The sequence below is a fragment of the Bubalus kerabau genome, chromosome 2, assembly GCF_029407905.1.
Source record: "Bubalus kerabau isolate K-KA32 ecotype Philippines breed swamp buffalo chromosome 2, PCC_UOA_SB_1v2, whole genome shotgun sequence".
NCBI lineage: Eukaryota > Metazoa > Chordata > Mammalia > Artiodactyla > Bovidae > Bubalus > Bubalus kerabau.
Window position 1 is genome coordinate 111,493,818 of NC_073625.1, and position 22,953 is coordinate 111,516,770.

At 43.2% G+C, this 22,953-nt stretch overlaps 1 protein-coding gene across 1 annotated transcript in view; it reads right to left on the reverse strand.

Annotated features, from left to right (window-relative positions):
- Window positions 1-7,424: 7,424 nt before the first annotated feature.
- Window positions 7,425-22,953, reverse strand: part of FSTL1 (follistatin like 1) — a 57,012-nt gene continuing 41,483 nt past the window's right edge. The window contains exons 5-11 of the mRNA XM_055568308.1: window positions 22,100-22,132; window positions 20,683-20,813; window positions 17,171-17,289; window positions 15,248-15,360; window positions 14,820-14,930; window positions 13,701-13,777; window positions 7,425-10,076 (exon numbers count right to left, since the gene is read on the reverse strand). Of these exons, the coding sequence (XP_055424283.1) occupies window positions 10,032-10,076; window positions 13,701-13,777; window positions 14,820-14,930; window positions 15,248-15,360; window positions 17,171-17,289; window positions 20,683-20,813; window positions 22,100-22,132 (629 nt within the window). The 3' untranslated portion in view covers window positions 7,425-10,031. The remainder of the gene's footprint in view (window positions 10,077-13,700; window positions 13,778-14,819; window positions 14,931-15,247; window positions 15,361-17,170; window positions 17,290-20,682; window positions 20,814-22,099; window positions 22,133-22,953) is intronic.

The following is a 22,953-nucleotide window of genomic DNA, read 5'->3' on the forward strand; positions in this document are numbered from 1 at the left end:
TATGTCTGCTTCTAACACCTCCCCATAGACTGTCACAAAAGGAGGCACATCAGAGAGGTTTACCCGGCCAAACCTCTGACGTGTGCACTGGAGGTTGCTGGGGTCCCACGCTGGCTGCTGTGACTCCTGGATGCATCATCTCTGGGGAGACCAAGTTGGACTAGGGGGTCATGCTTCAGGGAACTTAAGAGGCATGGTCTGTACTCACATATCTACTTAAAAGTGAGAAGATATGCAGACAGTTATTAGAACTAAATGAAAAAATTTATTAATTACTAAATGTGCTCAGCGATTACATAGAAAACATTAATGATGAATTTGTGGTTCATACTGATGTAATAATTCTTAAAATAAAGGGAAGGATTATGGCAAGGTAAAATGACTAAGAGAGGGATGCAGATTTGAAGCTCAACTCTGTTCTTTGCTAATTGTGAGCTCTTACCTAAGTTCCTTAAACTTAACAAACTGTGTGTTCCTCATCTGTAAAATATCTTTTTCACAAAGTCATTGTGAAAATTTTAAGACTGTATTGTAAAATAGATTAAAATAATTGTTGATAAGGATGGTATTTGACACTTACACAGCACTTTTATGTACCAAAGACTATTTGAAAAAATCACATACAATACCTCACTGAATACCCCAAAAAAAAAGAAAAAAAATGAGGTAGGTACTATTGTTATGCCACTTCGAGAGGAAACTGGGACACAAAGAGGTAAAGAGCAGGGGAAGGATCAGGATATAAACTCAAGATGCCTGGTATTAAACATTACATTATATTGTCTCTCAGTAAGTTACCAGTCAGGCTTCTCTGGCGGCTCAGTGGTAAATAACACACCTGCCAATGTGGGAGATGTGGGTTTGATCCCTGGGTTGGCAACATCTCCTGGAGAAGGAAAATGGCAACCTACTCCAGTATTCTTTCTGGGTACTTCCATGAATAGAGGAGCCTGGTGGTCTACCCTTTGGCAGGGTCACAAAAGGGTCGGAAAGAACTCCGTGACGACACAACAACAAAAAAGTCATTAGTCACAATGAGAACAGTGTTGTTACGATACAGGTCAGTTAGCAAGAAGCTGAAACATGAGATTAAAAATGGCATTTACAACAGACAAAGAATATGTAAAATGATAAATATTACTGGCTACCTGGTTTAACTGTGGAGTCTGGTGGAAGAACTTTTAAGCAGGCATTTTGTTTTGAGTTGTCACTGCTCCTTGGAAAATGACAAATTCTGCTAACTTATATAATTTAAACGAGGCTAGGCCTACAAGGATAAAGTCCCTTCTCTTCTGTAGGACAAAATTTCCTTTCAAATGTTTCATCCTCCTGACAATTGTGTACGGGTTTCCTGGTTAAATATTTTATTTTTATCCATTAACAACCTTGTCTCTTATTTTCCTGGCAATACATTCTTTTTACAGGTCCTGACATTATCAAGTTTCCTAAGTTTCTTACCTGACCATGGCAAGTCAGTTAAGACCTATGCATTCCAGGGGTCATGATCTGGGTGCATTTCCTGTTCCTATTTCCTAAATTTATTTAACCGGTTTTCTAACGAGTTGTGTTACTTCCCTTCATATATTCACGGTGGTTCCTTCTGAGTTTTGACCTGTCTATAGAATCCCTATCACCATTGCCCATCTGAACTTTCTACATGCTGTATTTTCATGTATGAATTAAACCCATTGTACCTTTCTTCTGTGTACACTTTTTGTTAATGATGCCATAAGGAAGCAGGAGAAATACATATATCCAGAGTTACTCAAAAAGAGTCTCTGTCTTTATTATAGACTTTCCCAACTCAACACTGTCTTTTCTTTTTCCCCCCTCATTTGATATATTCTCCATAGACCATCTTGTCTATACAAAGGAATATTATCTCTATACTTTTCCAAAATCTTTATCTCTAGTCCAGATCTCTTCCCAAACCTTCCTATTCAACTACTCACAAGATCTCTCCAAACTCAGACTCAATCTGTGAAAAACTAAATTCATCTCCCATTCCTTCCTCCCTTCCCCAGCCAGTGGGTTTCTCCTGCTCTCTTACCAACCCCAAGAAATGGCACTTTATCTACCAAGTCATCCAAGTTGGAACCTTAGGGTCATTCTTGACCATTGCCTCCTCAACTCCCATAGCCAGTCATTAGCCAGCTCTTGTCAATGTTACCTCCTTAACCTTCTATTAGTCCCCCAATGCCATTATCTTAATTCAAGTCACCATTATTTCTCACCTCATTCCTGAAGTAACCTTCTAATTGATCTACTACTGCCATATCTTGCCACCCTCACAACAAAGAGCTAATAATAATTTATGAAGAACTATTACAAAGCAGTAAGAAAAAGGCTAACAATCAATAGAAAATGAATGAAGGGAATGAAAGAAAAGAACAAGGACCAACATGGAAAGATGTTCAATCTCACATAAGGAATAATATAATACATTAATTAAAAATAAGGCAACAACACTGGTTATAACTGTGATTTCTTTCCCTTTAGAAAACAAAGCATTCAGCTTTTTCCAGACTTTACCATGCAAGAACTCCTGGAATTCTTGAGCTAAGGAGTAATATAATCAAAGAGGTGCTTTAGGAAGGTACAGGTTGAGGGCATTGGAATAGTAGAAAGGGAAGAACTAGGAACAGAGATAAGTTAAGAGGCTATTGCTGTCAGTCATTGAGAAGAAGGTCTGAATTAGAATAAAAATAGAAATAATAATGTGCTTAGTTTAAGGGATGTGTCTACTCACAGCTTAGTCATAGATATATGCATTTATATGCTTTCATGTAAATAGATATTGTTTTTGCAAGGAGAGAGAAATTTACATAAATAGATGTGCATTTCTCTGTGTTACCTTTGTTTTTCACTGTCTGTGACTGTATCGTTTTCTTTTTTATTCAGCAAATACTTACTGAGCCCTGATTTTGTGCAAAGCAATGTTCCAGGTACCATGGTAGAACATGAACATGAATCAAACACAAATCCAATACTTGAGGACTTACAGACCAGCAAGAGAGAAAACACATTTGTCAAATAGCTAAAATGCAAATTAATGAAGTGATAAATATCATAAAGTTAGAAAGTTCAGAAGAGGAAGTCATTACCTCACTGGAGAGATAAGGGAGAAGATGGCATTTGAATTTGGTTTTAAGGAATTAAGAGGATGATAGAGTTACCATATGATCCAACAATCCCACTTCTGAGCATATAACTGGAGGAAAATCTAACTTGGAAAGATACCTGCACCCCAGTGGTTATAGCAGCACTATTCACAATAGCCAAGACGTGGAAGCAACCTAAACGTCCACTGACACATGAATGGATAAAGATGTGGCATATATACACCACAAACACACACACACATATCCATACAATGGAATATTACTCTCCAGCTATTCTCCAGCACCACAGTTCAAAAGCATCAATTCTTCAGTGCTCAGCTTTCTTTACAGTCCAACTCTCACATCCATACATGACTACTGGAAAAACCATAGCTTTGACTAGACGGACCTTTGTTGACAAAGTAATGTCTCTGCTTTTGAATATGCTATCTAGGTTGGTCATAACTTTCCTTCCAAGGAGTAAGCGTCTTTTAATTTCATGGCTGCAATCACCATCTGCAGTGATTTTGGAGCCCCCCCAAAATAAAGTCTCTCACTGTTTCCCCATCTATTTCCCATGAAGTGATGGGACCAGATACCATGATCTTAGTTTTCTGAATGTTGAGCTTTAAGCCAACTTTTTCACTCTCCTCTTTCACTTTCATCAAGAGGCTTTTGAGTTCCTCTTCACTGTCTGCCATAAGGGTGCTGTCATCTGCGTATCTGAGGTTACTGATATTTCTCCCGGCAATCTTGATTCCAGCTTGTGCTTCTTCCAGCCCAGTGTTTCTCATGATGTACTCTGCATAGAAGTTAAATAAGCAGGGTGACAATATACAGCCTCGATGTACTCCTTTTCCTATTTGGAAACAGTGTTGTTCCATGTCCAGTTCTAACTGTTGCTTCCTGACCTGCAGATAGGTTTCTCAAGAGGCAGATCAGCTGGTCTGGTATTCCCATCTCTTTCAGAATTTTCCAGTTTATTGTGATCCACACAGTCAAAGGCTTTGGCATAGTCAGTAAAGCAGAAATAAATGTTTTTCTGGAACGCCCTTGCTTTTTTGATGATCCAGCAGATGTTGGCAATTTGATCTCTGGTTCCTCTGCCTTCTCTAAAACCAGCTTGAACATCAGGAAGTTCACAGTTCATGTATTGCTGAAGCCTGGCTTGGAGAATTTTGAGCATTACTTTACTAGCATGTGAGATGAGTGCAATTGTGTGGTAGTTTGAGCATTCTTTGGCATTTCCTTTCTTTGGGACTGGAATAAAAACTGACCTTTTCCAGTCCTGTGGCCACTGCTGAGTTTTCCAAATTTGCTGGCATATTGAGTGCAGCACTTTCACAGCATCATCTTTTAGGATTTGAAATACCTCAACTGGAATTCCATCACCTCCACTAGCTTTGTTTGTAGTGATGCTTCCTAAGGCCCACTTGACTTCACATTCCAGGATGTCTGGCTCTAGGTGACTGATCACAGCATTGTGATTATCTGGGTCGTGAAGATATTTTTTGTACAGTTCTTCTGTGTATTCTTGCCACCTCTTCTTAATATCTTCTGCTTCTGTTAGGTCCATACCATTTCTGTCCTTTATCGAGCCCATCTTTGCATGGAATGTTCCCTTGGTATCTTTAATTTTCTTGAAGAGAGCTCTAGTCTTTCCCATTCTATTGTTTTCCTCTATTTCTTTGCCTTGATCGCTGAGAAAGGCTTTATCTCTCTTTGCTATTCTTTGGAACTCTGCATTCAGATGGGTGTATCTTTCCTTTTCTCCTTTGCTTTTTGCTTCTCTTCTTTTTGCAGCTATTTGTAAGGCCTCCTCAGACAGCCATTTTGCCTTTTTGCATTTCTTTTCCATGGGGATGGTCTTGATCCCTGTCTCCTGTACAATTTCATGAAACTCTGTCCATAGTTCATCAGGCACTCTATCAGATCTAGTCCCTTAAATCTATTTGTCACTCCCACTGTACAATCATAAGGGATTTGATTTAGGTCATACCTGAATGGTGTGAGTGGTTTCCCCCACTTTCTTCAATTTAAGTCTGAATTCGGCAATAAGGAATTCATGATCTGAGCCACAGTCAGCTCCCGGTCTTGTTTTTGCTGACTGTATAGAGCTTCTCAATCTTTGGCTGCAAAGAAAACTAGCCAATCTAATCACATGGACCACAGCCTTGTCTAACTCAATGAGTAAAATTTAGTTCAGTTCAGTTCAGTCCCTCAGTCATGTCCAACTCTTTGCGACCCCATGAATTGCAGCACACCAGGCCTCTCTGTCCATCACCAACTCCCGGAGTTCACCCAAACTCATGTCCATAGAGTCCATGATGCCATCCAACCATCCCATCCTCTGTCGTCCCCTTCTTCTCCTCCCCCAATCCCTCCCACCATCAGAGTCTTTTCCAATGAGTCAACTCTTTGCATCAGATGGCCAAAGTATTGGAGTTTCAGTTTTAGCATCAGTCCTTCCAAAGAACACCCAGGACTGATTTCCTTTAGAATGGACTGGTTGGATTTCCTTGCAGTCCAAGGGACTCTCAAGAGTCTTCTCCAACACCACAGGTCAAAAGCATCAATTCTTCAGCACTCAGCTTTCTTCACAGTCCAACTCTCAATGGGCCTTTGTTGGCAAAGTAATGTCTCTGCTTTTCAATATACTATCTAGGTTGGTCATAACTTTCCTTCCAAGGAGTAAGCGTCTTTTAATTTCATGGCTGCAGTCACCATCTGCAGTGATTTTGGAGCCCCCAAAAATAAAGTCTGACACTGTTTCCACTGTTTCCCCATCTATTTCCCATGGAGTGATGGGACCAGTTGCCATGATCTTAATTTTCTGAATACTGAGCTTTAAGCCAATTTTTTTTCACTCTCCTCTTTCACTTTCATCAAGAGGCTTTTTAGTTCCTCTTCACTTTCTGCCATAAGGGTGCTGTCATCTGCATATCTGAGGTTATTGATATTTCTTCTGGCAATCTTGATTCCAGCTTGTGCTTCTTCCAGCCCAGTGTTTCTCATGATGTACTCTGCATAGAAGATAAATAAGCAGGGTGACAATATACAGCCTTGAGAACTCCTTTTCCTATTTGGAAACAGTCTGTTGTTCCATATCCAGTTCTAACTGTTGCTTCCTGACCTGCAGATAGGTTTCTCAAGAGGCAGGTCAGGTAGTCTGGTATTCCCATCTCTTTCAGAATTTTCCAGTTTATTGTGATCCACACAGTCAAAGGCTTTGGTATAGTCAGTAAAGCAGAAATAGATGTTTTTCTGGAATATCCTTGCTTTTTCGATGATCCAGCAGATGTTGACAATTTGATCTCTGGTTCCTCTGCCTTTTCTAAAACCAGCTTGAACATCTGGAAGTTTACATTTCACATATTGCTGAAGCCTGGCTTGGAGAATTTTGAGCATTATTTTACTAGCGTGTGAAATGAGTGCAATTGTGTGGTAGTTTGAGCATTCTTTGGCATTGTCTTTCTATGACTAAAATTAAGACAGCTTAAACCTCATCAACTGTAATGCGCTCTTCTGGAAGCCAGAATTAATGGTCATGGGGAGTGAATGATACCTGTAAGAATCATTTGGACAGGCGGTTGGAAAATAAGTATTGGTCATGTGTCTCCAAGATGGTATTGATCAGACAACATGCAGTCCACTTGGAAATGTTTACTCCATGGGATGCACGTGTATCAGGTAAATAGCCACTAAGGTTAGTCAACCAGATCTTCACAAGCTTCCTATGCCACGTTCCCAGGTTTGTTTGACTTCTCATACAAGTTTACCTGTAATCAGCCTTCAGTCTCGTCAGATTCTTGGCAGCTTTAGGAGTCATTTAGTTTAACCTCTTCTCAAAGAGGAATGTTCCCAGAGTTCTCATCATTTCTTATCCAGACCCATCATCAGTGATTTTTTTTTTTTTTTTAATCAACTTGTTTTATCAGTCCATGAGCAAACCTTCCTGCCTACAGCTTCAGTCCCAAGATTAAGATAAACTTTTCAGGCCTCTTTTAAGCCTCTTGAAACTCAAATTCACTTTTATAAGGTAAATGGTTAACGTTCTTATAACTTTCTCTTTCTTGCTCCATGCTGAATCACATCTGACTCTTGGTGATGCTTTGGACTACAGCCCGCCAGACTCCTCTGTCCATGGAATTTCTCAGGCAAGAAAAGTGGAGTGGGTTACCATTTCCTACGTCAGGGGATCTTCCCGAACCAGGGATTGAACTTCCATCTCCTGCACTGCAGACGATTCTTTACGACTGAGCCACTGGGAAGCTCTCTCACAACTTTATTTGGCCTTAATTGAGGGGAAGGGAAATGACACAGTTATTGTTTTAATTTCTTTATTTATCAATAGTATCCAAAAAAAGAATCAAGAGTTACAAAAACAAGTTAAATGCAATATGGAAGCCTACTAAATACAAATACATTTCACAAACACACAGGCAACAGAAACCTGTCCAAATTTGCTTCTTGAAATTTGACTATTTAAAAACATAAATGTAAAGGAAAGACATTCAGACAGGTCCAAATGGTCTTATTAGCAGGTGGAGGAGCCCTGCTTTCCAAAAACAGTGATGGAGTCCAGAGCCATGGCATGTGAGAAGGTTTCCATGGACACTGAATCTTAACAGATGCTATAATGTCTTTATAAAAACCATAGACACACAGAGAAAGCCCAAGGAAGCTTGCAGTCTAAGCCCTGTGCTTTTGGAGAGCTGGAGGAACTGAACCTGATTTAATTCTGTGTATTTGCTCCATGCAAAGCTCTATGCAAGACTCCCCAAACTAGGCTATTTAGCAGCTTTCTGTGAATGATCATCATCACGTGACTCTATGGTGCCGACAGTAGCTTCCCTATTCACAGGAGGAATGCAGGGTAGGGTCAGCATCGCAGGGTAGGGTCATCTTGGATGGCAGCCACTGACCTAAAGGTAACAGGTGAGGAGACATTCTGCCTTCTTGCTTTAAACAGACTGGTACTCCCGCCCTCTCTTCTGGTGTCCAAGGGCTGGCAAAACTTGGTCAAGATGTGCTGTTGGGAGCTCTCCAAGGCACTTTGACATGGAGGTGCATTTCAAACTGTATAAGTTGGGTTGGAAGAGAGCTTTTAAGTGGGATGATTTACAAAAACTCAGAATTCTGAACAAAGTGGAATGTTCTTCTTTCAAAGGAGACAAAGGAAACCTGGTTAGAAGGAATTACATTTTCAGCACAACTTTCTCAGAGTTGCCTGTGCAATACGGCCCCCATGATTTCCCTCTGGTGGTCTGTAATCTGCTTTCTGAAAATGAGATCTTATGTCAAGTTTTTAATTTTGTTATTCCAAATGCATCTTAAACATGGTATTGAGTGGGGTTAATTATCACAAGGGTCAAAAGACACAGAAATGACTGACTTCTCCCCAGTCACACTTTTAGGATTTGATTCCACTTTTTTCCCTGTCTTAAAATGTAAACCTTCTTTTCTCCTCATCTCTAAAGGGAGAGTCATTTTTCTTCCCAAGAAGGTTAAAGATGAACTGCAAAAGCGAAGACAAAGAAGTGGTTCTCTTTCTCACTCTCTTCCTGGGCAGGCTTTACTTGAGGGCTCTACATCATAGCACAACCCGTGGGGCCATTCAGACCGAGGTCAAATTTGGTCATCTTGTTTTTGGTCATCTGATTCTTACATAAAAACAAGGTTTCATTTATCCTAAGGAGGAGAAAAGTCATTTTCTCCTTCTGGACCTATTACCAGAATCACAGAATTTACAGTTCCTCAAATCAATAGTTTAATGCATTCCTACCTGTTCACTGAGGAAACTAGGGCCCAGAAATAGGAAGAGATGGGCCAGAGTCACTCTCCTACTTAGTGCAGGATCAACGAGCATATTGATAGGCTGGCAACATCTAAGTCTTGCTTAGCTGCGCCTGTCTCCATCCTTTGAATACTGATTTGTATGGCTCTATCAGAATAAATGAAAACAAGTTAGCGTTGTGGATCTTAAAGGCTTTGTGTGGGGATACTTCTCATGGCTTCTGTCTGAGGCACCCCCTGCTCCTCTGGCAGACTGCAGACCCACTGGAAACCACAGGAGAATTCCAGGCTGCATGTGGCAGGGTGGGGAGATGTCTGGGTGATAGCATCTCTGCACAAGGAAGAACCCCAAACTCTCCCATCTCTGAAATGCAGGACTAATGAAAAATAATTACAAAAGCTTAATTTCTAGTTAAGAAAATAAAATATTAAACAACAACAATAATATAATGATAATAATTGAAGAATGAAATCAACTTGCCAAAAAAAGTTTACAGAAAAATAGCACCTTTGGTAAAAAGTATTTTAAAAATTTGGTTAGATCTCTAAAGGGCTCAAAGTCTACAAGTATCTGCATCATTTGGGGGCACCCTCTCTCAGACACTGGGGAACTAGCAGGATGGCCGTGTGTCTAGAGCCAGCGGCTGAGGCCTTGAGGAGAAGCACAGATGCTAGAGGTCTGTTACGCTGATGGTGGCAGGAAGGGCTGGAAGCAGAATGCTGTCTTCTTCTCTGAGTTTCCCAATTCCCTCCTCTGGGGACAGCCTGCTCAGCTCTCTCTCACTGCCTGCACTCCCTGCAGCATGTTCACAGCCGTGCTATACTCAGAAGGGTTCCAGATCTGGGTCCACTCTCCCAACCCTGATGCAGTTGCCTTACTTGCCTCCGGGCCCTGAGCACCACTGACAGCTTCTCCCAAAACACTCCTAGAAATGAAGGCTCTGGCCTTTCCCCTCCTAGCCAGCCACCCCCATTTCCTTTATTGCAAAACAAATAGACAAAATAAAACTCATTGCTATATAAGCAAATACAGGTGATTTGGCGGTTGTAGCAGACACTTGCATATACTGGACTCAGCGCTGAAATTGAAGAGAAGGTGCCAGGCTCCGGACACCATTCCCAGATGCCTCCTCATTAGATCTCTTTGGTGCTCACTCTCTTGGACTTTTCAGCTGTTTCCTTTGAGAGGCAAGAGAAATAAACATAATGAAATATTTTAAAAAATTATTGGCATTTATCTAGTCTTCAAGGCCAGCATTCACAGAAACATGCTCATGCTGAATTTTGGTTCTGTTTACTTGTCTATCTCCTCCACAGATGATGAACAACTTGAGGGCAAGGATCATGTCTTACCATGACACAGTTGCATAGGACTGTGGCTAAATTAAGAGCTGACTCTAAACTCCTATGAAACAATAAGGTCAGACATTATTATATTCATTTGAAAAATGAAGAAAGGATGCTACATGGAAGTGCTACAAAATGTTTTGAATCCAAGTTTAGAGAAGCATTGAGAGGGACAAGCTCTGGAGGCAGACTGCCTGAGCTCGAATCATGGCTGTGCAACTTTCTGGGGGACTCGGGCATTATTATGAAAACTTCTGAGCCTCAATGTCTTCAACTACAAAATAAGGGTAATAAAGTAAATACTACCTCTTGTAACAGTGGCAAATGTCTCCAAAGAAGACATTCTTACAGCCAAGAAGCATATAAGAAGACGCTTGACATCATTAATCATTAGGGAAATGAAAATCAAAATACAATGAGATGTCACTTCACACCCACTAGGATGTCTAATAAAAAATAACCACAATGAAAAATGATGGTGAGTTTGTGAGAAACTGGAATATGACTGGTTAGGATATAAAATAGTATAGTCACACTTTGGAAAACAGTCTGGCAGTTTATTAAAAGATTAAACACAAAGTTACCCTGTGATCCAGCAATCCCACTCCTTAGGTACATACCCAAGAGAACTGAAAACATATGTCCACAGAGAAACTTGTATAAGAATGTTTACAGCAGAATCATTCATCACAGTCAGAAAGTAGAAGCAAACTAAATATATACCAACTGATGAATGGATATACAAAATGTGGTATATCTATCCATGAAATGTTTATTCATAAAAAGGAATGAAGTCTTGATTCACACTACAATAAGGATAAACCTTGAAAACAGTACACTAAATGAAAAAAGTCAGACAGAAAATGCCATGTATTGTATGATTCCAATTATTTGTGTCCATAATAGGCAAATCTATAGAAACAGAAAGTATAATAGTGGTTGCCAGGGGCTGGGAGAGGAGAGAATATAAGTGATTTCTAATGAGTTTGGTGTTTCTTTTGGGGATGATGAAAATGATCTGGAAATAGACAGTGGTAATGGCTGACAATCTTGTGAATATATTAAAACCCATCTGATTGTATACTTTTAAAAGGGTGAGTTTTATGGTATGTGAATTACATCTCAATAAAAAATTAAATAGGGAATAAAAAACAGTGTTTGGCATCTAGTAGGCACTGTCAGCGGAAAAGGCGATGGCACCCCACTCCAGCACTCTTGCCTGGAAAATCCCATGGACGGAGGAGCCTGGTGGGCTGCAGTCCATGGGGTCGCTGGGAGTTGGACACAACTGAGCGACTTCACTTTCACTTTTCACTCTCATGCATTGGAGAAGGAAATGGCAACCCTGGCAACCCACTCCAGTGTTCTTGCCTGGAGAATCCCAGGGATGGGGGAGCCCGTTGGGCTGCCGTCTATGGGGTCGCACAGGGTCGGACATGACTGAAGCGACTTAGCAGCAGCAGCAGGAGGCACTGTCAGTGCCCCATCCATAGCCCTTGTCTTCAACATTTCAGTACACTGGCCTGGCTTCTTACTGCCAGCACCTGCATCTTTTTGCCTGAGGCTTTCTCTGGCTGCTGAAGCCTGCTCTGCCCACACACGCTGACAGGCCAGAAATGCCAGGGAATTCATGTTTGCTGGTGGCGGCTCTCAGCCAGTGGCTGCTGGGAGCTCATGCAGGCACAGCCCGGCTCCCTGCCCCCTTTGCACTGTAACTGTTCCCAGAGTTCTGTAGCAGGACTAAGCTCCACTTGCCCCCATTGGTAATGTGCCAGAATACACACTCATTATTTCTTCCCTCCTTGGGCTCACTTCCCAACTCCCCTTCTGGTGTTTCCTGGGGACTTCCTCCCAAATAAACTGTTTGTACTTGAGTTCTTATCTTAGCCTCTGCTTCTGAGGCAACTGACATAAAACGGACAAACTACATAATGTTAGCTATTATAACTCACTCCCCACTGTCTACTCTGATCATTTTTCCACCCTAGATGAAAGGAATTCCTATTAAGTGCTTTTTGCTTTTGTGGGTTTATACTAATCTGGAAGAAGCTCAAGGCTGCTGAAATATGAAAAAGCCAAGGACTAGGAGCTTCTGCATCTGTTTAAAAAACTGACATGAGGTTTCTACACTATCAGTGACAAAATGCACATGAAAAACCATCAATAAATATGAGCAATTACTATTAATACAAATAATTTTTGATTCTCAAGTCACATATTTCATCTCAACAGTTCCTGTGAGCATTACATTGCTTAAAAACTTATACGTCAGAGAGAAGGCTTGTATTACCAGACCCAGTTTACAGACAGATGATTCAAGGAGCAATATCCTTTGTTAGGACTACAGGTAAACCAGTGGAAAGACAGTCCTAGGAGTCTAGCTCATCTAGATTTTCTCTCTAGGCCCTCAATAACATATTTCTCACCAAGAAGGCCTTCAACTTAATGACATAGAACCTGAACAGAATTCTTATTATCCTTTCAAGTCTCTAGGAAACAGAATCTCTAAGTTTTCAGGCTGTGTTCTAGCCAGCTTGGCATTTAACAAATCCTTTCTGCTTCGGTCTAAATCCACTAATTTCATGCTCCCTGAGAGCCAATTATATACAGCAGTGTTCATAAGTTCATAAGTGAAAGTTGCTCAGTCAGACTCTTTGTGACCCCATGGACTATACAGTCCATGGAATTCTCCAGGCCAGAATACTGGAGTGGGTAGCCTCTCCCTTCTCCAGGGGATCTTCCCAACCCAGGGATCAAACCCAGATCTCCCACATTGCAAGCTGATTCTTTACCAGCTGAGGTACCAGGGAAGCCCAAGAATACTGGAGTGGGTAGCCTCTCCCTTCTCCAGGGGATCTTCCCAACCCAGGGATCAAACCCAGGTCTCCTGCATTGCAGGCAGATCCTTTACCAGCTGAATCACCAGGGAAGCCCAAGAATACTGGAGTGGGTAGCTTATCCCTTCTGCAGTAGATCTTCCTGACCCAGGAATCGAACCAGGGTCTCCTGCATTGCAGGCGAATTCTTTACCAACTGAGCTATCAGGGAAGCCCATTATACAGCAGACCCTGTGCTAAATGCAGGGCTATACTGGTGAGCAGGTCACAGAGCCTGCTCTCAAGGAGCTCACAGTCTTTGGGTCTAGGCACTGGTCATGACAAGAAATAGGAATGCTTCTTTAGACCATGCTTATTTGCAAACCACCACCCACCTGATTCTAACTTATAAAGCAATTTACCAAGTTGTAATTTACATCTGCTGGGGCATATTGGCTCTACAAGGACTCTGTCAGGGAACTATCTGTATCATGATCTGCATGGCACAGGTATATAGGTGTGTTGTTCGGGATCTACTGTATGGAACAGAGCACATGTCCTTGGTCACCTGGGGCATTAGGCAGTGTCTGCGTGGAGGACGGGCCTGGTGGTGACAGGGCTACCTGAACCAGCAACTTACCTGGTGCTTTTGAAGCTCCTGGACATATCTAGTCATTTCCTCCTCTGCCTGGGTCTGGGCCCCCTTCTGATTCTTTCCTATAAGAAGAATCAAGGCTCAGAGCAGTGGTGGCTGTTAGAGATCCCTCCAATACCTACCTTTTAGGCTCTCAATTTCATCTCCCATTTAACTTATGGAAGGAGAAATGAAATACCCACATTTCTCTGAATATAAAGTGTCCCAGGGAAATGGACACCTCCAAAGTAACATGCTTGGGTAGTAAGTGACTGGGCCAGGGCTCAAATCTAGGCTAAGTGGGGAGGGTGTGGAGCTAGAGTTCTAGAAATCTTTTCTGAAAGATCTCTTGGTAGAACGGTGCTAGTGGTGATGCTGGCTTGGGCACTGCTCCCCCTTCCCCAGATGTCTGATGTCTCCCAACCTGCCCTGCCCATGTCTCAACTATTTCAACTTTCTCTTTTTTTAGGCTTACCCAATCCTGCTAATTCAAACATGCTTATGAACATGTCTCCTTTTCCTGCCGGGCAAGGATGGCAAGAAGTCATTTTGCCTTCCAATCACCTAAGTCTTTGACATAGAGGACTTCCTAAGCTGTCATAAGGATTCAGTGGGTTAATGTGTAAAGTGCTTAGAAGAAATGCATGCATGCGTGTGTGTGTGTGCGCTCAGTTGTGTGTGTGTGTGCTCAGTTGTGTCCCACTCTGTGTGACCGCGAGGGCTGTAGCCTACGAGGCTCCTCTGTCCATGGAATTTCCCATGCAAGAAAACTGGAGTGGGTTGCCATTTCCTACTCCAAGAAATGCATGTAATTCTCACTAATAAGTGTTTGCTTTCCTTACTACTTTTACCACTCTAATCTCTTACCAACACTGATCTTGCCCTGGGTCTTGAATCTTTCTTATTCCCAACCTCTGGAGTGACTTTCTAACATAGTGCATCTAGCATAAGTGCTGTGCCCTCAGGGCTGCTCTCTGGGAGCCCTGATGGTTCAAATGTGAGTGGGTCTCTTGCCCTCCAGTTTCTTTTCTCCCAGCCGCTGCACTCTTCCCAGCATCCCCACCCTGACTTCTCTCATGGTGTTTCATGAAGACAGCACTCTCCCTGCCGTCCCTTCTTTCTCACCATCACAGGTCATGGCTGTGCAGACCCAGTTTCCACAGGCACACACACAGCGGTTACAGTCCACCTCGGTCTCGGCTCCATCGGCATACGTTTCATCCTCCAGGGCACACTCTGCGAGACCAGAAATGAGGGGCAAAGGTTTAGGGTGAGGGTGGAACAGGACACCCTGGCTACCATCTGTGCACCTTACCACCTTCCAGATAAGACCTGCTTGTCCCTCAGAGGCACGATAACTGAACAAATGCCTCTGTCAGCCCAAAGATTTTCAGGCCTGAACCTCAGCATGGAGATGATGAGCTGGGGCCCAGTCTAGAATCACGGAAAGGAATTTTCTTGGTAAGCTCTGGAGAGTTCCAGTCTCCTCTATCTTGGCCCCCTCCAAATACCCCCAACTCCCTACAAGCCGTTATTTCTTAAATTAGGCATACTCTTCTCTGGAGGGTTGAAGGATGGGTTGAGGCACTTGAGGAACTCTTGGAAGCTTAGTTTCCAGTCAGCATTTTCATCAGACAGTTCAATGAGAGCATCAACACAGAGTCCTCTGAAAAGAAAACACAGGAGAAACGTGTTGGCAAGACCTCAGCTTCCCTCCTGAAGGAATCAAGCAACAGGATTACATACACCTGGGCCTCTGAAGGTGGCCCAAGAAACTATTTAAAGAGAAAGTTTCTACACTGACCTTCTATAACAATCATGTATCCTGACTCCAGTAAGCATCCAACCTTTAGTTTATTATATGGGATATCAGATCATTCAAGTTTTTCAAATGATACTCCCAAGATGACTGAAGCTTCCTGGATGGTTTTGTCCACTTGGATTGACAAATGTTTCACCATCTGCACATACCTTCCACTATCAATTGCCTCCCCTGTTCCAGGTGTAATGTATCAAGTCAACCCAACTAGAAAGATCAAATAAAAGTGGTAGGAACAGATGACATGGAAAGAATGTGTGATTTGAAAGAATATGAGTTTGAAACCAGCAGCACCACTATCATCCTTTTATTATACAAAGAGATCTTTCAGAAGTTTTCTAGAACTCCAGCTCCCTCCCTCTCCCCTTGGCCTGGGTTTGAGCCCTGGCTCAATCACTTACAACCCAAATGGCCTTGAGCTAGTTATTCAACCTTCCTGCACCTGTTTGCTTATCTGTGAAATGGGGACAAGAGGCCTTCCTTCACTGCAGTGTTATAAGGATCAAACGTTGAATTTGTAAAACATTATCTTATTGCAGGTCATCAAAATAAGAAGGATTTACAGGTATTATACTTCAAGGCAATAAAAAGTAAAAGTTCAAAGCTCAGTCATGTCCAACTCTTTGTGACCCCATAGACTGTAGCCCGCCAGGCTCCTCTGTCCATGGGATTTTCCAGGCAAGAATATTGCAACGGGTTGCCATTTCCTTCTCCAGGGGATCTTCCTGACCCAGGGATCAAACCCAGGTCTCCTGCACTGCAGGAACACTCCTTACCATCTGAGCCACCAGGGAAGCCTTAAGGCCATGGGTTATCATTAAAAAGGAACCCTAGAATCTGGGTTTCATGCTTTGCATTCTTCTGAACAAACAGGTGTTCTCCTGTTTTCCCTCAGTTGTGTCTGACTCTTTGTGACCCCATGGACTATACAAACCATGGAATTCTCCAGGCCAGAATACTGGAGTGGATAGTCATTCCCTTCTCCAGGGGAATCTTCCCAACCCGGGGATTGAACCCTGGTCTCCGAGATAGCAGGCGGATTCTTTACCAGCTGAGCCACCAGGGAAGCCCTTCCTATTTTTAATTCTTACCAATATACTGGAGCCACAGTTAATTTAGGGATTAATTTTTATTAATTCTTAGGGGTTAACTTTATTAATATTTACTTAGGGGTTAATTTTTATTAATGTTTACTCTGGAATAATACCAGAAAAGGAGAGGAACGTGCTCCCATTTGTAACAATTAGGGTTCTCTACATGAAATAGCACTTATTATCTTAAAATCAAATCTAAAGCTATTTTAGACTTATCATTAAATAGAACATTGAAGTAATTCCTTAAGAAAATGAACCATTAAAACATCACCCACAACACTAAGAAACAACTTTGCTCTGATGTGATCATTAATTTTAAAACTACTTTCTTCTATTCCTTGCAAGTTCTGGCCAAAAACACTAACTACTTGATCAGATATCAGTGGTGCTCAATGTATTAGTTCATAATGTTCATGGAAGAGATCAGGACAAAACCCTATTTCGCTTTTTACTTCACATTGACTTTGACACTGGAGGCTCCTTGGCAGGTAGGAAGGGGTTCAAATCCCTTCTTATACACCCTCCCCTTGTGGGCCTTTCCCTGACCCCCTTATTCCACTCACCTGAGAAGCTTGTTGTTCTCCTGGTCTGCATAGGCGGTGATGTTGATGGCGGTTTCATTTTGCTCCACAAATTTCAGAAATTCGCTGGAGTCCAAGCGAGAGTCACCATTATCAAAGTTCTATAAAGGAGATGAAGAGATCTTTCTGGAACGTTTTGTAAAACCTCAATTCTATCATCCCTCCACTCAGTTTGGCCCATCTCTGGTTCATCTTGTTTTTAACACAGTCCAAACCTGCTCTGCCCTTCAAGCAAAAAAGCCTCGAAGCCCTAGGGCACCCAGAGAAGGCACCTGTGCCCCAAGATGAGAGGCTGAAAGTATCTGGGCAAAGGCTACTGAGGGCCTTTCAATCCCAGACCCTGCTAAGGAGGGCAGCCTGAACCCAGGCCTTTGCTGTCAAGGAGCCTGGGGGTGCTTTAGAGGTCTCTGTAGCCCCATCCCTGGCCCTATTCTCCAGACATTCTTGAATTCACTCCATCATACCATGTTCTCAAACCCTAACGATCATGGAACAACAGACTTGTGATCAGAATCAGTGTTGGAGCCCAGGATGCATATTTCTAACAAGTTGCTTGTGAACAGTGATGTAGGCGACCCTCAGAGCTCACTCTGGGAACCACAGGATCATTTCTTCCTGCTTGATTTCCAGCCTTTCTGGCTAGCTCTCAGTGCTTACTTCTCCCATTGGTACCATTAGCCGACCTCATCAAAGACAAAGGCCCATGTACGTTATCCACATCAACCTGCCTTGTGGAAGTGGTGCAAAGCCCCCCACCCTGCCGCCCTGTGCTGTGGGCCCCACTGTAGACAGTGCAGCCTGTCCTCGTGATCCAGCTCACGTTCCATGAGCACAAAGCAAGGTACAGTGAGCTCAACATTATGCTCCCTTTAGCAAGATGGTCAACTGAGACCTTAGCCACCTGGGACCATTCGGGATGCCCAGGCCCTTGCTGCAGGTGGAGGGCAGCAACTTCAAGGCTCTGATCAAATTCTAATTTAGATACTGCTGCTCTCCAGAATATTTCTAGTGGGAAAAAAATATTTTTTTCAAAATTCTTTCCCTAGGCTGCCTCATTCTGCTACCCTGGGAAATAATCAGCACCCCATGTTACTTTCAAGGTGGCTCTCCAGATGGTGGAAGAGTTTCTGGAAGAAAAGTCTGCACAGGTTTCCAGGTAGAAGAGAAAGATACAGCTACTGACTCTGATGCAGGACTATCACATATCATGTATATTCTACTCTAAGGCTGTCAATCTTCTAGTGGCATGTATGACAGTTATGTATAAAACAACTCTAGGGGCCCTTGCTTTATACCTATTTATTATTCTTGTCCTAATTCCTAGGAAAATATCTCAGATGCTCTCTCGTCACTATACTTTTACCCTGGCTCCAGTTTCAGCCCTGGTCACCAGGAATTCAGGGTGTGTGTATGTGTGTGAGAGAGAGAGACAAGATCATAAAAGGCTCTGTGGCTCTGTGTGTGTGTGTGACATGGTCATAAAAGGCTCTTTCTACCCGAGGCCTTCCCCTCTTTACTCTGTTGGGCTTTTGTCTAAAAAATAATTACTGAATCACCAGTTCAGATGAGAGTCTGATTTTGGTCTCATTCAGATTCCGATTAGATTTCTTTTGCAACTAATTTTGATGTAAGGAATGTCAGCTGGGCTGGAGGGTAATTCACTGGTTCAGAAACAGTCTCTGTGAGATACAGATCGCTTAGCAACAGGCAGCTGTTTGCCTAGTGGGGAGAAGCCTCCCTTTGAAGATTGTACCATATGGTTCTTTGATGATCATCAAGTAGATTGTGAAAACCCTATTTTCTCAGAGGACACTTGGAAGAGCGAGCATTGTGTTTGTCACTTATGAGCAAGCTTCCTTGGTTAGGATGAGAATGCTCTAGAGAAAAGGTACTTTCTCCAGAGGCCTTGCAGTTTTTAGACAGGCACCTATGAGAGAAAGTTATTGCCAGAGGGGGTGGAGATGTGTGGGGCCCTGGTCCTTGCTGCTGCTACTGCTGCTGCTGCTGCTAAGTCACGTCAGTTGTGTCTGACTCTGTGCGACCCCATGGACTGCAGCCTACCAGGCTTCTCCATCCATGGGATTCTCCAGGCAAGAACACTGGAGTGGGTTGCCATTTCCTTCTCCAATGCATCAAAGTGGAAAGTGAAAGTGAAGTCACTCAGTCGTGTCTGACTCTTAGGGACCCCATGGACTGCAGCCTACCAGGCTCCTCCATCCATGGGATTTTCCGGGCAACAGTACTGGAGTGGGTGCCATTGCCTTCTCCCCCCTGGTCCTTAGGAATCAAATTAATAGCACCTTCCAGTGATGCCCAAGGCATGTTCCATCAAGGGGCCACTATGAACAGTTATAAGGTCCCAAGAAGTCTCCTGGAAAGTGTCCTGGGCCCCATGGCTCCTGAGCTGTAATGACCAAGCCGAAGTCACTGCTCACGACAGACCCAGCAGGTGCTGTTCACTTGGCTTTCAAAAAATCATTTTCTTTAGTTTCTCCTCCTGTCCAAATCTCCTGGCTCAGCAATGCGTGTTTTTCTGTAGATAAGGAACTACCCCTGCTCCCAGAGCTCCCTGATATGGGAGTGGCTGAGACAGAAGACAGAGAGGGCTGTGCTTTCTCTTCTCAAGCCCCTGGAATCCAGAGACCGACTTTCTGCCACAGTGAGAAACTTCTACTTAAATGAAGTCCTAGATGACCAATATCCTATTTCAGTCCAACACCATATTTCTCCATCTCTGGGCAGGGGGTCCATGATGTCAGTTAACAAGAGGAATCCACAGACGAGGCTGGTGTTGACCACACTTAGTGGCCACAGAGCTGACTAGAAGTCCCTCATGTGTGTGGGCTGCTTCTGAGTCTGAGCTGGTCGAGCCTAGGACACACCATGGAGGTATGTGAGGGCATCTGAGGATGAGCCTCGGAGGGCCTCTACCCAGAGATGTGACTGTCTGTAAGTGATGGGGGCTTTCGTGGCTATGCGGGAACGCGGGCGCCTGAACATGTGTCTGTGTGTACGACAGTCTCCGTGTGGCATGCACACCTCTGCATGTGATGGTGTGTTTCTGTATGTGGTGTTTATCTGAGTGTGATGTACATACGTGTGTATGTTCTTATCAATCAGCTGGAAGAGCGCCCTTAACTGCTTCTTTTAACAACTGTCTCAAGCTCTCTGAAAGATCTCTATGGCATGGCCGCCCTATTCATTGATAAATACTGTTTCCTCCCTCATTTTCCTTTTGGAAAGCAGCATCTCTCCTCCCCACAAGTGGAACAATCTGTTGCTTCAACCAAACACGATGGGAACATCAGTTTCTAGGTTCATGAAGAATCCTGGACCCATGAAATATGAGTCCATTGGCTCTCCTCAGATGAAGAGAAACTCTGTAAGCCATAGAGGGTCAAGTTAAAGACTTAGAGAAAAGCCAAACTGGGTGGGAAACAGGCTGAAGTGGCCTGGGTCTGGGAATAGGCAGCCAGCTCTGTGTGCTGGATTACCTTAAAGTACTTGTCTAGGATTTCACTGTAGTTGCTGCCTTTGGAGAACCAGCCGTCTGGAATGATCTCCGCTTCCAGCCACTGGATGATGCGACGCCGGAGCTCATCGCGGTTGGCCTGATAGCAAACGACTGCAGGAAAAGGGGTCGGCTGAGCAGTGAGGACTCCAATGTCACCCAGCACCCCTTAGCTGGTGGGCTCAGTGCCTGGGGATCTGCACGTGTCATCTCATTGAGTTTTCACAGCAACCCAGGGAAACAGGATTATTACACACATTTACAAAGGAGTCAATCCAGGATACTGGATTGCATCTAACCCAGGATTCAAGTGCATGTCTAAAAAATTTATAAAGTTTGAGATGGTTGAAACAGAGATTATGCTTAGGTGAGAAAAAAGTAAAAAGAAAAATAAAGGATATTTTCACTAACTTTAGAAAGCCGAGAGGGAAAAAAAATCAATCAATCAATCAATCAGTAGAACAGCTCTTTTGGTTCATAGATGAGCTGAATTAATACTGAATAAGAGAGAACATTACAATTCTTTATGCCACTGGATTTTTGATTCTTTCTATATAGCTTTTCCCTCTCTCCCACTTAAAAACTTCTCCCATTTAAAATTTTATCCTATATTATAAACAACAGAAAATGAGGTTGGGGAAGGGCATGTTGAAGCCCTGCTCTGGACAGCTGTTTGTTGTAAGCCAACAACAGGTGAGGCTGAAAGTCTAGTGCGCTGGGAGGCAGAGAAGGGAAAGCTTTGGCAAAAGGGAATTCCCAACACGTGTCGGGATGTAAAAGGGCACTGAGCCAGGGAAATAAAACTGTGGGCACTTTTCCCCACTCTGGCACTTTCTGGCTGTGTTACTCAGGGAAATTCACTTAACCTCTCTGAGTCTCAGTTTCCTCATCTATAAGGTAATTATAGTAACTACTTCACAAGGTTACATGAGGATCTAAGGAAAAGTATGTGCTAAAGGAGTCTGTAGCTATAAATCGATGAAATCTTAAATTTGTATTCATTGAAAACCATGGAAGAAGATCTGCCATTTCCAATTATCCCCTTTCCAAACCAGCTGTGCCTCCTGATTCTGCTTGTCCTGTGACACCCACAGGTCTCACAGGGCACTGAAGGAGGGACTCAGCGGCTTTTCCATCCTTGCAGTTCAATCATTACTCAGCAAAAATGAAAAACACAGCCAACACTCTGATCCAATCAGCTGCTTTCCATGGCAAGTACCAAAAAATGCAGTATTGCAGCTTTTCTGAACTATGTTGAGGAGCAACCAGTTCTGGGTTACAAGCTCTGACACATTAAAGATCTTGTGAGCTTTGTGGGTAGGGATTGTGGAACATGGAATTTCCATCATGAAAAGAATTTCCTCCCTAAATGCACACTGTAGGAAAAAAGAGGTACTCACCTGGGCTGGCAGAAGGACTTACAGATTTCTTCTCTGTAAGACAAAAGGAGAAAATGGATAACATAAAGTGAAGAAAATTCTGTGTATTGCTAGGGTTAAAACTGCCCATATTAAGGGGCCACTTATATCTTTTCATCATTTTGTCTTGAATCCTTGTCTCCTCTCCTTCCAAGTCCCAAGTATGGGGATCTTTTCTTTCTTGCTTTGTTTGAATTTTGAGGCCACTGAGCTGCCCTCCTGATATCACACCTCCTTTTGTTAGATTGAGGGGTGGGGGGCTGCTGGGACTTTGAGAATTCATACAGAATCATTACGGACAAAGAAATGCAGTAGAGACCAACATGTGGGAAACAGCTTCTTTCTCCAGAGAAGTTCAAGGCTAGGCAGGAGGCTGGTATCTAATTAGCAACAAGCTTAGAATCCCTTCCCTCTTACTCTGATACCAGTGGTTTGAGTGTAAATTAGAGGAACTATATCATCAGGGCTGAAAGGTACCCAAATTTAAAAAGCACGAGATATGTGAAATTACCTGCTTTCTAAAGAGGTACAGAATTTAGCTAAATACTACCACACTATTGATTGTTGATGTGGTCCATATGCACTATCCTTCTCCAGACAGTGTGGGAAGCCACCTGGGGGATCTGAGGCAGGAAGGGCAGGGTAGAAGCAGGGCCACCCAGGGCAAACCCAGCAGGCTCATGAGCACCAAGGGGATGCCTCTCTAAGCAACTGGGTGGTCCCCACAGCTTTGGGCACTGTGTTCGGGGTGGAAAGAACTCCAGGAAGCCAGGCCACACTGCTCCTTCTCTGGCTCCCTGGCTGGAGCTGCAACATGGGATGAGAGCACCACTTAC